This window comes from Miniopterus schreibersii, assembly GCF_964146895.1.
Source record: "Miniopterus schreibersii genome assembly, chromosome: 10".
NCBI classification, from domain to species: domain Eukaryota; kingdom Metazoa; phylum Chordata; class Mammalia; order Chiroptera; family Miniopteridae; genus Miniopterus; species Miniopterus schreibersii.
Genome location: NC_138110.1, coordinates 1,468,456 through 1,484,227, shown reverse-complemented (window position 1 = coordinate 1,484,227; position 15,772 = coordinate 1,468,456). Strand labels below are relative to the sequence as shown.

The following is a 15,772-nucleotide window of genomic DNA, read 5'->3' as shown; positions in this document are numbered from 1 at the left end:
CAGGAGGGGCTGTGTGGGGGCCTGTGCACATTCTCTGTTCTGTTCCCTGGCCATCCCCAGAGAGTGCCCTGTCCCTGTAACACTTCGCTGGTTTTGATTCTGCCCTCCTTTAAGGGAGTGACCACCCTGACCCTGGACACATTCAAGAGCCTCTTGAGTCACTTGTGCAGGCAGGTGTTGGCTCTGCTGACCCCGACCCCCACCCCGCTAGCCACACCCACCATCCTTCTTTGCATCTTTATTCTCTCTGCGCCCTGGGGACCCTCTTTACGAAGGTGCTGCACAACTGCCCACCAGCCTCCCTGTGTCCTTGGCCTGCCTGGGCCCTCAATGGCCAGCATCTGTTTGCGAGATTCCACAAGGGGGTGCCCGAGACTACTGCTTGCAGCTCCTTGCCTGTCAGGGAAGGAGCGGCCAGGAGCGTAGGGCCCTTGGAGTCTGGGATGTCAATTGAGTCTGGGATGGTTGGGGGTGTTTGGGGTGTGTGTGGCCCTGCCCCTCAAGGGCTGTCTGTGTGCTGTAGGGTTAGGGCTAGGCTGGGGCCCAAGGATCCCTGCCTCCTGTGCTTTCGAATTCCTGCTCCCCACAAGTGAGCAGGTGCTGGAGAGAAGATGGGGTGGCAGGTCCAGCCAGTCATTCTCAAGAGGGATGGAGAAGGAGGGGTTCGAAAGTCCAGCTATAGACTCTCTCTCAGCTTTCCCAGCCTCTCTGAGCTGGGCTTGGCTGGTGGTGTGGGCTGTCCTGGCCTTGGGTGGGCAGGCTGTAGTACCCTGGGCAAAGCACGATAGGTCTCCTCCCAGCTGCTGCTGCTGCTGAGTGATGATGGGCTGTCATCCTCAGGGTCTTCGGCTCCCAGGCCCCTCAGCTGCCGTCAGGGGCTCCCCTGGGGTTCCTTCTCCCTCAGGATGGCTGTGGGGCGTGGACTCAGGTTAGGCTGGGATGCAGGGCGGTAGCCTCATGTGTCCTCCCTTGAGATGACTCTGCGTTCTCCCCAGGGCCTCAAGTGCAGGCTCTGGGCATGGGCGCAGGAGAGCCCACACTGACAGAGGTGTCTTGTCCTGACAGCAACAGATCCGGGAGCCGCAGTGGCCAAAGAGAATTTGGTGGAAGAGTGGATGGTCTCCCCAGGTGTGTGATCCTAAAGCTGGCCAGGCCCCGGCGCCTCCCGCTGCCTTGCAGAGGGCCTGGCACATTTTGGTTAACCTGTACTGCTGAGCAAACACTCTCAGAATCCCTGAGACTCTGGCCAGTGCCTCCATGGGCTGGCATTCCTTGGCTGGGGCCACAGGGGAGAGCCCTGGGACCCTCTCGGGGAGGACCTGATAGTGTGCTGGGCCCCAGGCCTGTCTCTGATGCAGAACAAGATTCAGACCTGGGTCAGAAACAGGTTGGAATCCTGACCCCATGTACCAGCTGTGTGGCCTTGAGCAAGTTCTCTCACTGCTCTGTGCCTCAGTTTCCCCACCTGTGAGACAGTGAGATCCATAACTGGGTAGGGTTGTGAGACCCAGAGGCAGTGATGACTGGATGCTGCTTTTACCTCATCATGGGCACAAGCTACAAGGGTGCTGCTCCTGGTTCTGAGACATGTTGCACCCTGCCTGGCACATAGTGGTGCCAGCCACAAGCTGGGCATGGGCCCTGTTCTCACTGACCACCAGTGTGGGCATTGTGGGGTGCATGCTGGTGCCTGCTGGGGAACCCCTGCACTGGCCCCGGTGGGAGGACTGGGGTCGGGGAGCTCTGCTGAGTGCAGGGTGGAGCAGACATCTGCGCGCCCCTGTGGACTGCGCCCACCGGGACATTTTCCATAATGCCCAGCAGGAAGTGACTGGGAATCAGACAGGTGTGTGGGCCTCCTCCACCACTCGCTGGAGCAAACACGGCCTCCTTCACCTTCCCAGCAACAATGGCGCATTGTGGAGGCCACAGCCGGGCTTGCCAAGTGGCAGACTTGCTTGGACAAACACCAGGGCCGCATCCATTATTAGCTCAGGTGTTCAAAGGCTCTCTCAGGCACCTGGCTGGAGCTGCCTTTGTGGCCAGAGCAGGAAGTGGGGGGTGTCCTGATACCCTTGGGTTGGAGCCCCTGCTCCTGCTGCCCTTTTGGGAGGAGTTGGGCCACAAGCACCACCCTAGGCAAACATTTGAGCAGCCCCCACCCCAGCAGGAACAAACACCCATGACCCAGGGGCTGTACCCTCTGCTCCTCTTCAAAGATGGCCAAGAGGGCCCAGGGGTCCCCATCCCCCCAATTTGGAGGGAATGACCAGGGTGGGCCGTGAGGAGGAAGTGGACCAGGAATCGCCTGACCCTGGTCCCTCCTTTTAAGGGGTCAGCTCCGGGAGAACTTTGAGGACCGGTTTTGGGGTCAGGGTTCCAGTCAGTTTGAGGGTTCCACTCCTCAAGTGGACAGAAAGGTGGCATGGGGGTGCTGGGGCCATAGTGACTCCCTGCCCCCCACTGCGCCTGGCCACCTACCTTTGTCCCACAGGTCAGAGGACGAGGCTCGCTTCCTCTTCTGTGGCGGGCCCTGCCCAGGCTCCTTGGTACAGAAGCACCTGGGCCCCTCCCCTGGGGTGCTTGGCGTGGCCCCCGCCTCAGGGCTCAGGCCCACCTGAGGGATGTGGGGTGTGGTCAGGGCCAGGACACTTCCCCAAGCCTGGGCAGCCCTAGCTCGTGGGGGGGGGGGGCACCTGAACCTGGGACCCACCTCAGTGTCCAAGGTGTCTGGCTCATCCAGGTCGTTCAACACTGGCCGCTGAGCCTCGGACTTGCTGAGCTCTGCAGGATGCAGGACGTGGGTCAGGCCAGGCTGGTGGCCTGGCAGTCTAGTGGATGCAGGGCTCTCTCTAGCCTGCCAGACTAGGATGAGTGGCAACAACTCTGCAGATGAGGAAACTGAGGCACAGAGGGGCCGAGGAACCTGCCCCAGGTTGAGCCCGGGCCCGTGTCTCCAGCGCCCGTGCAATGAGCCCACCAGCTGGGGTGTCCCCTGGCCTGTTCCCTGTGTAATGGGAAGCCCACCTCCTACCCTCAGACCCTAATTGCTAGGTCCCTTCTCTTCACTGCCTGTGATCAGAGACACACCTGCCCTGACCCCCAGCTCCTTTCTAGGTCTGCCTGTGGGGGACCCCAGGGTTTGGCCCATCTTGCCCAGGGGGCTGAGCTGCGCCCTGGGACAGGTACCCCCAGCTGATGCTGACCTCCCCTCCTGTGGCCCCACTTGCTGGGTTCTCATGACCCTGGCTCTCACCCTTACCTGGATGGCCATTGGCATTAGGCCTCTCTCTGGACTCATCTCCCATCCTGCCTGGAGACGGCAGGCTGGGCTGGGGCCCTGGGAGGGGATGTGGGGGGTCCTGGGGGGAAGCAAGTAAGTGGCTTGAGTTCATTTGAGGAGACTGTTTTGCCCCCCCCCCCCCCAGCCCAGTGTTGGGCACAGCCTGCGGGACCCTGGTTGGGGCTCAGCTGGAGGGTCAGCCATGTCCTGCTGTGGGGGTCAGGCACCAGGCTTTCTCACTGGGAACTGGCTGCTGGTCTGGGAGCGGGCACAGGAGGCAAGCACAGGGCTGGGCCTCACCTCGGGAGTGGGCAGCTCTTCTGGCTTTGGTGCTCTGGTCCCCTTGGTGCCATTGCTTTGTCCCCAAGGTTCAGACTGAGCAAGTGGCTCTGCTCCCTGGGGTGGCTCAGGACTGGGAATGTGGGCAGTTTTGGGGCTGAGGGACCCTGGTCGGCCCATGGGCTTGGGGGCATCCCGGCCCCGGCCCCACTCCGAGAGGTCCAGGGGCTTGTCTGGCACATGGTCCCTTGTGTCTGTGGCCTCCTTCCCCCGGGGGCTGCCTGGGCCTGTGGGCCATTGGTGCTGCCTCCTGGGCATGGCTGCCGTGGCCACCACACCCTCTGGCCCCTCAGAGTTGGAGCCAACTGGAGGGGAAGGCAGCGTCTTCCCCGGCCTGGGGGAGGCCCTCAACCTGGCACCACTGGACTGTCCCCGTGCTCGCAGCTGCTGGGCCAGGAGCAGGCTCAGCGCCCCCTCCAACTGTGGGTCCCGTACGTCCACCATGGTGCTTGGCAGGCCCAGCAGGCCCAAGGGCTCCTCCCAGGCCTCTGCCTCTCCGGCCTTCAGGCCCTGGGGTGGGGGGCCACTGGGGACTGTGGCAGGGGCCCTGGGGCTGCCGTTGGGGCTCCGAAGGTGCAGGGACAGATGGTGGTTCAGGAGACAGAGGCTGTCCACCTGGAGGGAGTGCTTCAGGGACTCGTAGGCGATGGCAGAAGGTTTGGGGGCCCTCAGGAGGCTGGGGGTGGGGAGAAACCCACATCAGCCCCCATTTCACAGATGAGGACCCAGGGCCAGAGAGGTGAGGAGAGCTGCCCAGGTCAGAGGGCGGGAAGGGGAGAGGGTGGGTTCCTACCCCCCACCCTCTGTGCTCTGGAAGCCAAGCCATGTGGCCTGGAGCCTGCGGCTCTGAGGTCTCCTCCTCCTGGGCATCAGTTATCTGCCCTCACCTGGACCACCTGGCCTCATCTCCTCCCTCTATGTCATCCGCCCCATCTGGCTGTTCAAGAGGTGTCCCCATGGGAACTTTGTGAAGGACAGGGTACTCCGAAAGCAAAGCCTAGGAAGGGCAGGAGCCCCTGGAGGGTCAGCAAGGGGCTCCTGGGCTGTTGACCCCTTCTCAAAAGGTGGGACTGGATTAGTACAGGTGCTCAGTGGAGGCCACTCCTGGTGGTGGCTGTGGGCACAACCTCACCTGTCCAGGGGGAGGCTGTGCTCATAAGGTGGGCTGGGTGGGCTGCTTCTGGTGGGGGGCGTCCCATTGGTGGAGACCCGCTCAGCCGAGCAGGCCCGGGCCCCCGGCCGCACCACGGCGATGGTCCCATGCAGCTGGTTGGAGATATGCTGAGGGCTCTGCACGGGGTGGAGGGTGGTCAGTCAGCCCAAGTGGGGCCAGCTGTTGCCCTTGCTTTCTGTGTGACCTTGGGCAGGTCACCCACCCGCTCTGAGCCTTGCCTCCACCCACGTCAGGTGGAGCTCAGGAGTCCCTGTCTGTCCCGGAGGACAACACATGGCAGATGGGGCTGGGGCTGGGGCTGGGAGGGGTAGCCTTGGGGTCCCTTGCCCTCACCATGTCTGGGGCCCGTGGCTCGGGCAAGTTGGCACCTGGGGAGGTTTTGTTCACTGGAGACTTCCTGTACCCCAGCTGTTCTGTGGGAGGAAATGCAGTGGGCAGGACAGGTTAGGAAGTGGCTCAGCCCCTGGACAGAGGGCTCCTCTGTCCTGTGATGCCCAGCCTCCTGGCATCTGCCGCCCTCACAGCACCTTCTCCCCGTGGACCTGCACCTGTGTGATGGTCCTCGGCCTCCTCGTGACCTCCCAGGAGCTTCTCGGTGATGGCTTTCCGGGTGCCCGGGGAGGTGAGCAGTGGGGGCGAGGTGGGGTCCGAGGCACCCTCCCTGCACTGGGGCTTGGGCCTGTCTCCCGAGGAGAGGGGGATAGGGAGGGCAGTGCCCCCCAGAGCCAATCAGAAAGGCCAGGGAGCCTCCTGGGGGCCAAGCCACCACTGCAGGAGGACCCAGGTGACCTGGAAAGAGTGCCTTTGACACCACCCGACATGCCATCACCAGGCTTCTACTGCAGGGCTGAGCAGCCCTCACTGCTCCTTTCAAATAGTGTCCCTGGCAGAGCCCCAAGTGTCAGAGCTGCTGTGGGTGCTGGGGACCCAGCCCTGTTCCATTGGGGTCCAGTTTACAGGACACCTGTGTTCGTTCCCCTGCGGTCAGGAACTGGCTCTGCAGCTCCGCCCCCGGTGCCTGCTGAGTGGGGTCTGAGGGCTGGGTGTTCCGCCGGGGCTTCCCCTGCTCACCCTGGGCCCCGGAGTCGAGTGACCTCCTCCCTCAGCGTCTCATTTTCCTCCTGCAGCCGGCTCATCTCATTGGCTGCAAAAGACACTGATTATTGGAGGACTGGGGGAGGGGGCAGGGCAGAGGGGGCCTCGCAGCCCCGGGAAGTCTCCCTCCTTGTCCTGTCCCCAGGCCAGGGCCTGGCATGGAGCAGGTGCCCCATAAGTGCTTGCTGCCTGAGGGATGGTCGGATGTGACTGAGGCTGTGGAAAGTGATGGGAACCCTCCTTCCAGGAGCTTGTCCCTGGGACACCCCTAAGGAAAAGGGGGCCTGTCCTCGTGTGGGGACTCAGGGACCTCTCCTCATCGCAGGGAGGAGAGAGTTGAGACCCTGAGAGGTCAGGGATGCCCCATCCCAGGGGACTGATGAATGAGGGACATGCTTGGGCCAGCTGGGGGCTTTGTATCATTTGTTTGTGAATTGGGGCATGGGGTGACCGTCTGAGAGAAGGCTCCCCTTCTCTCTTTTCCCTGTGACCTCATGGGAGGCTGAGCAGCCCCGGGGTCACAGCCCACAGGAGGGACAGCAGCTCAGGGCTCACTGAGGATGAAGAGCTGCTGCAGGTTCTGGAGGAGGGAGGTCTCGAACTCCTGCTGCTTCTTCCTGGCCAGCTCCTGGGTCACGGTGCAGCGGTCACACAGGCCGGCCCGCAGCCTGAGGGCCGGGGAGGCAAGAGGCTGCTAGAGGAGGGAGACTGAGGCCCCAGAGGAGTGGGGCCCTCCCAGGATGTGCCCCTGCCTTTCCTAAGCTGCAGATGCCCCGCCCTGTCTCCTCCCATGGAGTTTGGGAAGGAACCTTGAAAATACAGTTTACTTAAGGCTCTGAGAAGTCCTGTGGGGGGTGTCAGGTTTAGTTTACTCGCAAGCCTTCCCAAACTTGCTCCCCAGGCCCTTTGCCCTTGTCCCCTCTCCCCTGCCCTGCCCCCTCCCATCATAAGCATGGCTGGCAGGTGGTGGTGTCCTGGGCTCACCTGTTCTCCAGCACCCGGACGTTGTCTTTCAGAGCCTTCTGCTGCTCCCGGAGCTGGTGGTTCTTGGCACAGAGCTCCTCCACCCTCTGGGCATCCCTGTGGGGGAACAAACGGAGGTAGGGTTTCTGCTCTGCGCAGGGAGGCCCAAGCTGCCCCCAGCCGGCCTCTCCCATGGCCTGTGCTGGTCCTGCTGGGTGCACCCCTGTGGGGACTCCCTTGTGTGGGCCGTGCTTACCCCAGCATGCCCAAAGTGAGCACTTAGGCGACCTTGGTGACTTGTCTTGTCCATGTGCCACTTACAGTGCTACAGAGCTAAGCCCTATCGGGGACATGGGGAGCCCCCTCCCCTCAGGTCCTGATGTCTCACAACCTATGTTCCTATTGATAATTATTCACAGTGCAGGTACCTTAAGTGGATGTGGCTTCCCAGCCCCATGGAGGGTCCCCGTTCACGTGATGGCCTTGGGGCTTCCAGTGCTGGCTCACCAGCTACTGGAGGCATGATGTGGGCCAGTGACTCCCTCTCCCCCGCCCACACTGAGTCTCAGTTTCCCCTTGTACATCCCCCAGCATTTGGGAGGAAGTGAGTGACCGGTGAGCCCCTGTCCTTCACATCCATTCCCACTGTGCCAGGCCGCCCTGACTCACCGGCACCTCTCCGAGTTCAGTTCTAGAAGCTTGTTCTGCAGGCCTGGAGGGTTGAGGAGGGGTGGAGGGTCAGGCCTGGTCCTGTGGCCACCCCCTACAGCAGAGCCCAGGACACCTCCTGTCCCTCTCTGTACCTCCACCCCTGCCCAGGCCCCCTCACTGACTCCCAGTCTCAGGACTGCCAGCGACCCCTGGTTTGGGCCCAGCATCTCCCCTCCTCTGGGCACTCTGGCTCTGGTGTCTGTCTGGAGGTTGGTTGGGACCTCAAAGCTGGGAGTAACAAACCACCTGGCCAGGTACTGGGAGGGCCGGTTTTTTTGGGGGATGCAGCTAGTATTGAAATAAAATGGGCTCTTGGGGGAGCCTCTGGCAGACTCCTCCATGCTACCTCGTTGCGGTCCAGTCCAAGCAGACCCTGCCTCTCTAGGTCTCTGGGGAGGTGACCCATGCCCTTCGGACCCTCAGGTCCGTGGGTGCTTGTGGAATGGTTGGTCTTGGGAGGATCTGGCCCAGGCACTGGAGCTCGGGGAGTGGAGGGACGTGGCTGGGTGGGGCAGAGCTCAGCCTGGTGTCCTGGAGGGAAACAGAGGATTTCAGATCAATGCCCTGGCACACTCTGGATGGGCCTCTGGACCCATGAGCTCCCATTCCTAGAAGTGGGAGGCCTCATTTCTGGGGATACTGAGATCTCTGCCATGGGTGAGGGAGGTCCTTGGCTCTCTGCAGTCGGCCTGGCATTTTCTTTCCATTCTGATGTGGGTGGACCCTTTGGGAGAATGCCTGCTGGACACACTTGGGGTGCTGATCTGAGGCTGGGCACCTGGCCACACTGATGCTCTGGTCATACTACCTTCTCGGCCTGCAAGGTGAGGTCCTAGGTGTGGAGGTGACATGCAGCAGCACCCTGGCCTGGCCTGGCCTTGGCCCTTAGACAATTTGTCTAGGTGAGAACCACCTATGGAGACCAGCCCCCTTACACCTGCCCTCCCCCCCGGCACTCACCCAGGACCTCTTTCTCATGGATGTCCTTCAGCCTGTTTAGGGACTCCATGAAGGTCTCCATGGCCCCCACAGCCTGGCTCAGGTTCCTCTGTGCTGGGGTACAGGATGGCCCCTCGACCCTACTGCCTCTCTGTTTCCAGCCTGTGGAGCAGGAAGTGGAGAGAGGGGCTTGTTGGCTTGGGAAGGGCCTGTGCGCGGCAGGGTCCAGTCACGGGCCACTGCCTGGAGAGGGGGTAAGCACTGGCCCCGTGGATGTTGGTGGGGGTGTCCTGCCTGTGGGCCACCCCACACTGAGGACCCACTGTCTACACTGTCCTGCTCTCAACGTGCATCCTGAGGGGAGCTTGGAGGAGACAGGAGGGATGGGGCCTATCCACTAATCTCCACTACCTAATCCCGGCCTCACCTCAAAGCAGGTCCCCCTCCTCCCCTCTTCCTCCTCCCTGTGCCACATTGGCCTCAGGCCTGGGAGGCTGGGACACAGGTCAGGAGCCGTGGCTGGGCATGGCCTGCAGTTGCTTGAGGTGCCCATTACATGCTCTGTGAATCCATTAGCTGGTTGCAACATGCAGATCCCTCTGGGGAAATCTCTCAGTTCCTTCTACAAGGGGTCGGGGGCACTGCCAGCTGCTGAGGTGCCCATGGCCTCCGAGGCTCAGACCTCTGTGCCAGGCTCCTGCTCACTCAGTCTGGCTGTGCTCTGTCCTGGCTGGGCAGTGTGCTGTGTGCATGTGTGTGCATGTGGTGTGTGTGTGCGTGTGCTGCGTGTGTGCGCATGCCAGGGGTGCTGAGGCCCAGGGCTCCCTGTGCCCACCTCCAGTCTGACTGGTTGTGGATGCTAATTTTGACCCCAGGTCCACATTTACTGAGGCCGAGCCAAGCCCCCTGCATCCCAGGGATGGGGTGTGCGGCCAGTTCCTTGATGCCCTGAGTCTCACAAAGAGTAGAGCGGGTCCGGTCCTGCCTGCCTGGCCCAGAGCCCACCCTCTTCCCTTCTGGGTCGCTCCTCCAGGCCACAGGGAGGTGGCCCCTCCTGGTCCTCAGTCTGAGGAGCCCTGGGGGGCAATTGGACTCCACAAACAGATGACCAGGCTCTTGTAACTCCAGAATCCTCTCCTCCTGGTCTCCCACACTGACCCCTCAGCAGCAACTGTTGACTGGGCATGAAACTGGTGCATTGCCCGGGCCACTTTGCACAGCGCAATGCAGGCCCTTGAAACCTCTGCTCCAAATCCTCCCTTGACCCATCACAAGGCCGTGCCTGACCCCTGCTGTCACACGAGGCCGCGCCTGACTTCTCCCCATGGCCACAGAAGGGGGCACTGTCTCATCTGTATTTCAAAGCGTGAGTTTGCAGCAGCACCCTACAAAACAGCCCCAAGCTGGAAATCCCCTAATGCTAGCTGCCGAATGTCCATGGCTGGAAGAATGCCCCCAACCCCCACTGCCATCGCCATGTGACACTGAAGGGGGAGCAGACTCTAAAGCCAACCTGCTGTGCACACTGGTGCAGGGAGCACAGCTGCTCTGGGCTCTCAGAAGTAGGGGTGGCTGGTGTCATGAGGTGGGGCTGGGGGCCTATCTGACTGAGTGGAGCAGGCCTTGTGACTCCAAGGGAAGCCAAGGGTAATGAGCCCAGGGCTAGGGCTGCCTGCTGGGAAATGGACCCTGAGTCTGGCTCTCAACTAGGCCCTTGAACTTGGGTCAAATGTCAGAGTACCCAGGAGCCTGGACTTCTGGACTCAAGACTATACCCGGCTGGAGGACAGGGTGAGATCCTGTACCCTGCGGAGTCCAAGGAGCAGGCTGGGCAGGGCACTGGGGCGTGGTGGAGGGTGGAGTGGCAGGAAGGTGGGGCTCCCCAAACTCGTTTACCAGACCTACCTGGATTGTGGCATACCCCTGAGTGCTGGTGGGGAAGTAGGGGAGCCTGTGTCAGGTGATAAGGGCTCTGGGAATGAGGGGGGCTTGGGAGGGTCTCCATGTTGAGGGAGAAGATGCTGAGTTCCAGAGGCTGGGGGAAGCCGGGGCTTGAGCGGACAGAATGTAAATCGTAACTGGCCTATTTCCTGAGTGCTGTGCACATCACTATCACGACAGCTCGTTCGGCCCACACCACACCGTAAGGAGCCCACTCTCCAGATGGGGCATCTGGTGTCCAAAAAGATAATGTCACCCTCCCTGGCTATGCAGTGGAGGTGGGAGCCAGGGTTTGAACGTTCTCTGAGGGCTGCGGATGCTGCACCCTCGCCCGTGTGGACCAGGGACATGTCCTGGTAGTCCCACTGTGCTCACTGCGCTGACCTTGATCTCATGGTGGGGCCCCTGGAAGGGAAGACTTTGAACTGAGGCCTCCATGGGTTCAAGTCTCTGGCAGGCAGGTGAGGAGGGCTGGGCAAGGGCTGAGCCACAGCGCCTGAAATTCTACCCAGACCCGCCCAACAGGCAGGCGGCTCTTCCCTCCAGCGCCTGCAGTGGCCGTGGACTGTGGGCTGGGCGAATGCCCATAAAGGAGGAGCCTGAGGGAGCCCATGGTGCCCTGGGCCCAGGAGAGGCCTGTGTGGACTTTGGGTCTGAGCGAGAGGCAAGCATTGTTCCCGATGATGTCACCGTGGTGCCCTCTGCTGGTCCCACTCCACACCCCGCCAGGCTCCTCTTTGTGCCCCAAACTGCCCTGCCAGCCCTCCTGGCTGCTCCTCTCACAGTCCCTGAAGGCCAGTAGGGGACACCCCTGCGTGCTGGCCAGGGGGAGCAGCACAGACAAGGGTCCTGGGGCAGGGCTGTGCAGGCTGACAGCAAAGCTGGAGTCTCCTGTTTCCCACAGAGGCCAAGGGCCACGCAGTTCATGGCAGCGGTGCCATGGGGACAGTGTGACTTTCCCAGGAGGGTAGGTTACAGAAACGCATTTGGCTGAGGCAAAGTGGATAGACAGTCTCCAGGGGCACTGTCGGTAGAATGACCCAGGATTGTAGCCTCCTGCTGGGAGGTCAGTGGGCTCCCGAGCAGGTCAGCTCTGTGTTTGTCAGGAGTGCCCAGGGAGCTGGGGGCTGGGGGTTCACCTCACCCTCAGGGAACTCTGAGGGTGAGGTGGGCCCTTCCCCAGGCCTGGGAGCCTGTACACAGGAGAGGGTAACCTGAGTTGCCTGTGGGGGTGGGAAACAAAGACCTGAGTTGTGTTCCTTAGGACCCCCAGACAGGCCCAGGAGTTCCCCAGCCCTCCACCTCTGGACGCCAGGCTGGAAGGCCTCTGCTGGGGCTGGGCCCCTGGAAGGAGCGGGTGGGAAAGAAAGGCAGGTGGATCAGCCATGCTGATGCCCCTGCCTGCCCGCCACTCACCCTGAGCAGAGTCAGCCTGGCCAGAGTGCTAAAGACATGGGGTCTAAGCCACAAACTTACAGCCTTGGTGGGGGCCCCCATCCTAACTTTACCTTCTGTGCAAACGTGGCCAAGTGGTTTACCTCTCAGAGCCTCAGTTTCCTCATCTGGGGGGTAACACCACCCTCCATATCAGGGTGTTGTGAGGCCCTTACCCAGTAACTTGTGTCCAAGTGACGCCTGTCCAGGTTCTGTATGTCCAGGTGACACCTGTCCAGGTGAGACATACTCAGCCCAGTGCCTGGCAGGCCAAGTGCTCAGTTTACTGCAGATGGAGACCCTGTGTCCCCCACCTGCAGTCCCCCACTAACACTTCCCTCACAGGAGACCTCCAGGGCCTGTCAGTTCTGTTTATAGGAGCTCTTCCTCTCTTGGGCTAGTTCAGGTCCCATAGCCACAAACACCGTTTGCAGGAGGATGACCCCCCCCCCCCCCCCCAGTTCAAGGCAGAGGTCTCAGAAATCTATAGTGAAGGCACACACTGTATGGACACTTTGGGCCCACTGAGTCCTGGTGGCTGTGCCCAGGGCAGGTGCCATCTGGTCTCCATGCACAGGGGAGGGCACTGAGGCCCCAGGTGTAGCCCCCAGCCTCGACTGGGCACCGTCTGATTGAGCAGCCAAGCCCCAGGGGTGTGGCTTCTTGCCCTTCTCCTGGGCCAGCTGGGGCCCTCAGGCTCTTCTGGTGTCTGGGTTCCTCACCCTGTCACTACCTCCCCTGCGTGGGGCAGACCTGCTTCAGGAGGCCCTCAGTGCCGGAATGCTGCGCAGAGCCTGGACCCTGCTCCCTCTCTGCCATCATCTGTCTGTCTATCCACCTACCCACAAGACAACGCTGCAGTAACAGTAGCGGTGGCTGCTGTTTCCCTCGTGCCCCCTTGCTAAGCATGCTACCAGGGCGCTACATGCTTGTAGGGATGCCACGATGACCCCAAAGCTTTTCTGAGGGAGCCGAGTGTGGAGAGGTCACCTGATATACCATCCCCAAGTGACCGACCCCTGACCTCCTGGCCAGCCTGCCTGGGGCCAGGCACACTGTTGGAGCCCACTGAGCGCTCTTGGCATGGGGGTTTAAGGGGCACTGACTGCGTGCCCAGGCTCAGCACGTGCGTGGCTGTCTGAGGAGGGGCTCATCGGCCCACTCCGCAGATTCAGGCCCTGAGGCTAGGAGCAGAAGAGGCTCCAGTGTCCCTGTCCACCTATGTGGGTGCCTCTGCACTGATGGGCAGTCACTAGCCTGGCCAAACCTCAGTGTCCCTGTCCACAGAGTAGACAGAGGTGTGCTCTGCCCCGTGCTCCTGGAGGCAGGGGGAGGGCCTCTGCCACCTCAGGCTGTCAGGACTCCGCAAACATGGTGGGTGCTCTAGCAACCAACGGACTGACAAGCGGTCAGGGCCAGCTTGGGAACCCCCACATGCCAGTCACCTGACTGGCGCCTCACATGCCCTGACTCCCTGGTGCCAGGGTGATTCTGTTTATAGATGAGAAAGTGAGGCTTAGAATGATGTTACTTGTCATAGTCACCAGCTTATAAGGGGCACAGCCAGGGCAGAAACAGGGCCTACTAATGACCTCCTAGGCCAGTTCAAGGCCCATATCCAGAGATGTGTCACTGCCAGGGAGGTTTCTAACATCTGCCAGAGACACGGACCCATGACACTCGTGCACACATGTGATAGCCACACCCATACAAATGGACGAACAGGGTCCTGACAACATCCTAACACACAAGCGCCATGAATACATGTGTCCCCCTCAGCCACCTCCCCTTCCACACACATGGCACTGCCCTGGCCCAGGGAGAGCTGCACATGTGTGCATGCATGCACGTGTGCACACATAGTGTGTATCCCATATGCACATGCACACATGCACGGAGGAGCAGGGCAGGTATACGCCCTGTGGGCTGAGGTTGCTGTGTGGCTGAGGTAACAGTAGGCCTTGCAGCCCGACTTCCAGGGGATGGGTTACCTGCTGCGTCCCTGAGGCTGGCTAGGGGAGGCTGAGCAGGACCGGTATCCCTCAGGTTCCCCTTGTCACTGCCTCCCCGGAGACACCAAGCTGAGGGCAGCCATGTCCCACAGCCGCCAGCACTGAGCTGTGGACTGTGCCCCCGGCACTGCTTCACCTCCAGGGCTGCACCCTCTGCCCTGTGAAGATCCAGCTGTGAGGCAGGTCCAGGATGGGGTTCCTGGCCAACAGGCCATTCCTTGTGCCCATACTCTCACCCCAGCCTTGCCTCTGCACCCTGCCCCCTGCCTAGGAAGCCCACTGGGCCCCCTTCCCCACACAGCTCGCTGGACCAGGTGCCCCAGCAGGTGACTGTGCCCTTCTTGCCAGCCTGGCCAGCCCACCTCCTACCCTACTGCTCAGCAAGCAGGGACTGGGGCACCTCTGGTGAGCACCCCAACAGTGACCTCAGACCCTCCCTTGCCTCTGACTGCTGGAGCTGTGGGGTCCTGGGGTCCCCTGGGTACTCACATGGCCCCTCGCCTGTGTTGACCTCCGCGGACCTTCCTGCCGAGCGAGCAGAAGGGAGCAATGTGTGAACTTGCACAGGCAGCAAGACACAATTTTGGCCAAACCCGCTCAACAGGTTCTGGGCTCTCCTTGCCAGGAGCAGAAAGGAGGCAGAGATGGCCCAAAGCTGCCCAACGGGTTCTGCCATCGCGCAGAAAGTGGCAAAACGGGTCGAGTCTGAACCCACATAGAGATGGGATTGTTTCTCCATAATACCGCATGGCCTGTGCCTCTGGCCAGGTAACGAGGAGAATCCCGGACATGTGGCCATGGGTGGCCAGGAGGGCACTGGGGGTGGGGACAGGCAAGAGGGAATTGATTGCTCTCCTGTCACCTTGGGGTACAGGCAGGCAGCATGGGCCCCTCCTCCTCACATCCTGACTCCGAGAGGGCTCACCTTTCTGGCCTCGATTTCCCTGTCTGCAACCTGAGATAAGGAGTTCAGGCCTGTCCCCATCGGAACTCAGTAGATGGAAATCAGGAGCTGCCATTGCAAGTGGTCCCACTGGGTCCGGGGGATGCCTTGCCCAGCGCTGCCCCCTCTGCCCCTCTCCTAGGATAGCAGGCAGGCCTATGAGTGGGCACCTCCAGGTCTTGGGGCAGGATGGGGGCTCCCAGTGAGGCTGGGCCCAGGGGTGCTGCTGGGGTGTGGGAGGGGCCGGGCACTGTGGTTTTCATGTTTGTGCTCTGCATGGGGACCTTGTGGCCACTCATACAGGAAAGAGCTGGCCTCTGAGGGCTGCTGCCTCCCCACACTCCTGCTCTGCACCGCCTGCCCCAGGCCCCAGGCCACACTCCACCCCACACCCCTCACCCTGTGCTACGTGCCTCAGCTGCCCCACACCTCCTTCATCACCACCCCAAGCTATTCCTCCCATGTCCCTCCCGACCTCCCCACCTCCATTCAGCACCCAAGCTCCCAGGGCTCAGAGGAGGACTTGGCTCCAGGCCAGCTGCCCTGGTGAGGTCCCAGAGGAACTTCCTGCTGCTAGTGAGAGTGCTGGTGCAGGTGGCCTGCTCCTGGACTCTCTGGAGGGGGTAGCACTCAGCCAGGCCTTAGAGCTTCTTGAATGCCCCCTGCACAATGCTCCCCTCTCCTGGCTGGGCCTTTGTGAGAAGTGTCTGCGAGCCAGCGGGTACGTGTTTGTGTGTGTTTTCCTGTGTCTGTGTGTACCATGTAAGGGAGTGGATGTGGCGAGTGCAGGCACAGCCTGATATGTGGGGCTTCTGACAGGTCACACCCTCCACCCCAGACATGTGCAAACACTGAATATACAATGTTCATTCATGCATTTATGCATTCATGCACTCGTCAGGTGCTCACTGAGTCAGAGAGGTGCGGGACCAACCGCT

At 61.5% G+C, this 15,772-nt stretch overlaps 1 protein-coding gene across 1 annotated transcript; it reads right to left on the bottom strand.

Annotated features, from left to right (window-relative positions):
• Positions 1-836: 836 nt before the first annotated feature.
• Positions 837-8,648, bottom strand: RBBP8NL (RBBP8 N-terminal like; the record flags this gene model as incomplete). Its single annotated transcript, XM_081149239.1, has 12 exons — positions 8,526-8,648; positions 7,524-7,566; positions 6,876-6,971; positions 6,447-6,559; positions 5,868-5,940; positions 5,324-5,475; positions 5,130-5,209; positions 4,755-4,912; positions 3,584-4,298; positions 3,257-3,362; positions 2,714-2,901; positions 837-920 (listed from the first exon to the last, which is right to left on the bottom strand). Exons 1-12 carry the CDS (start codon positions 8,584-8,586, stop codon positions 837-839), a joined length of 1,869 nt encoding a protein of 622 aa, XP_081005365.1. The 5' UTR covers positions 8,587-8,648.
• Between the last annotated feature and the right edge of the window lie 7,124 nt (positions 8,649-15,772).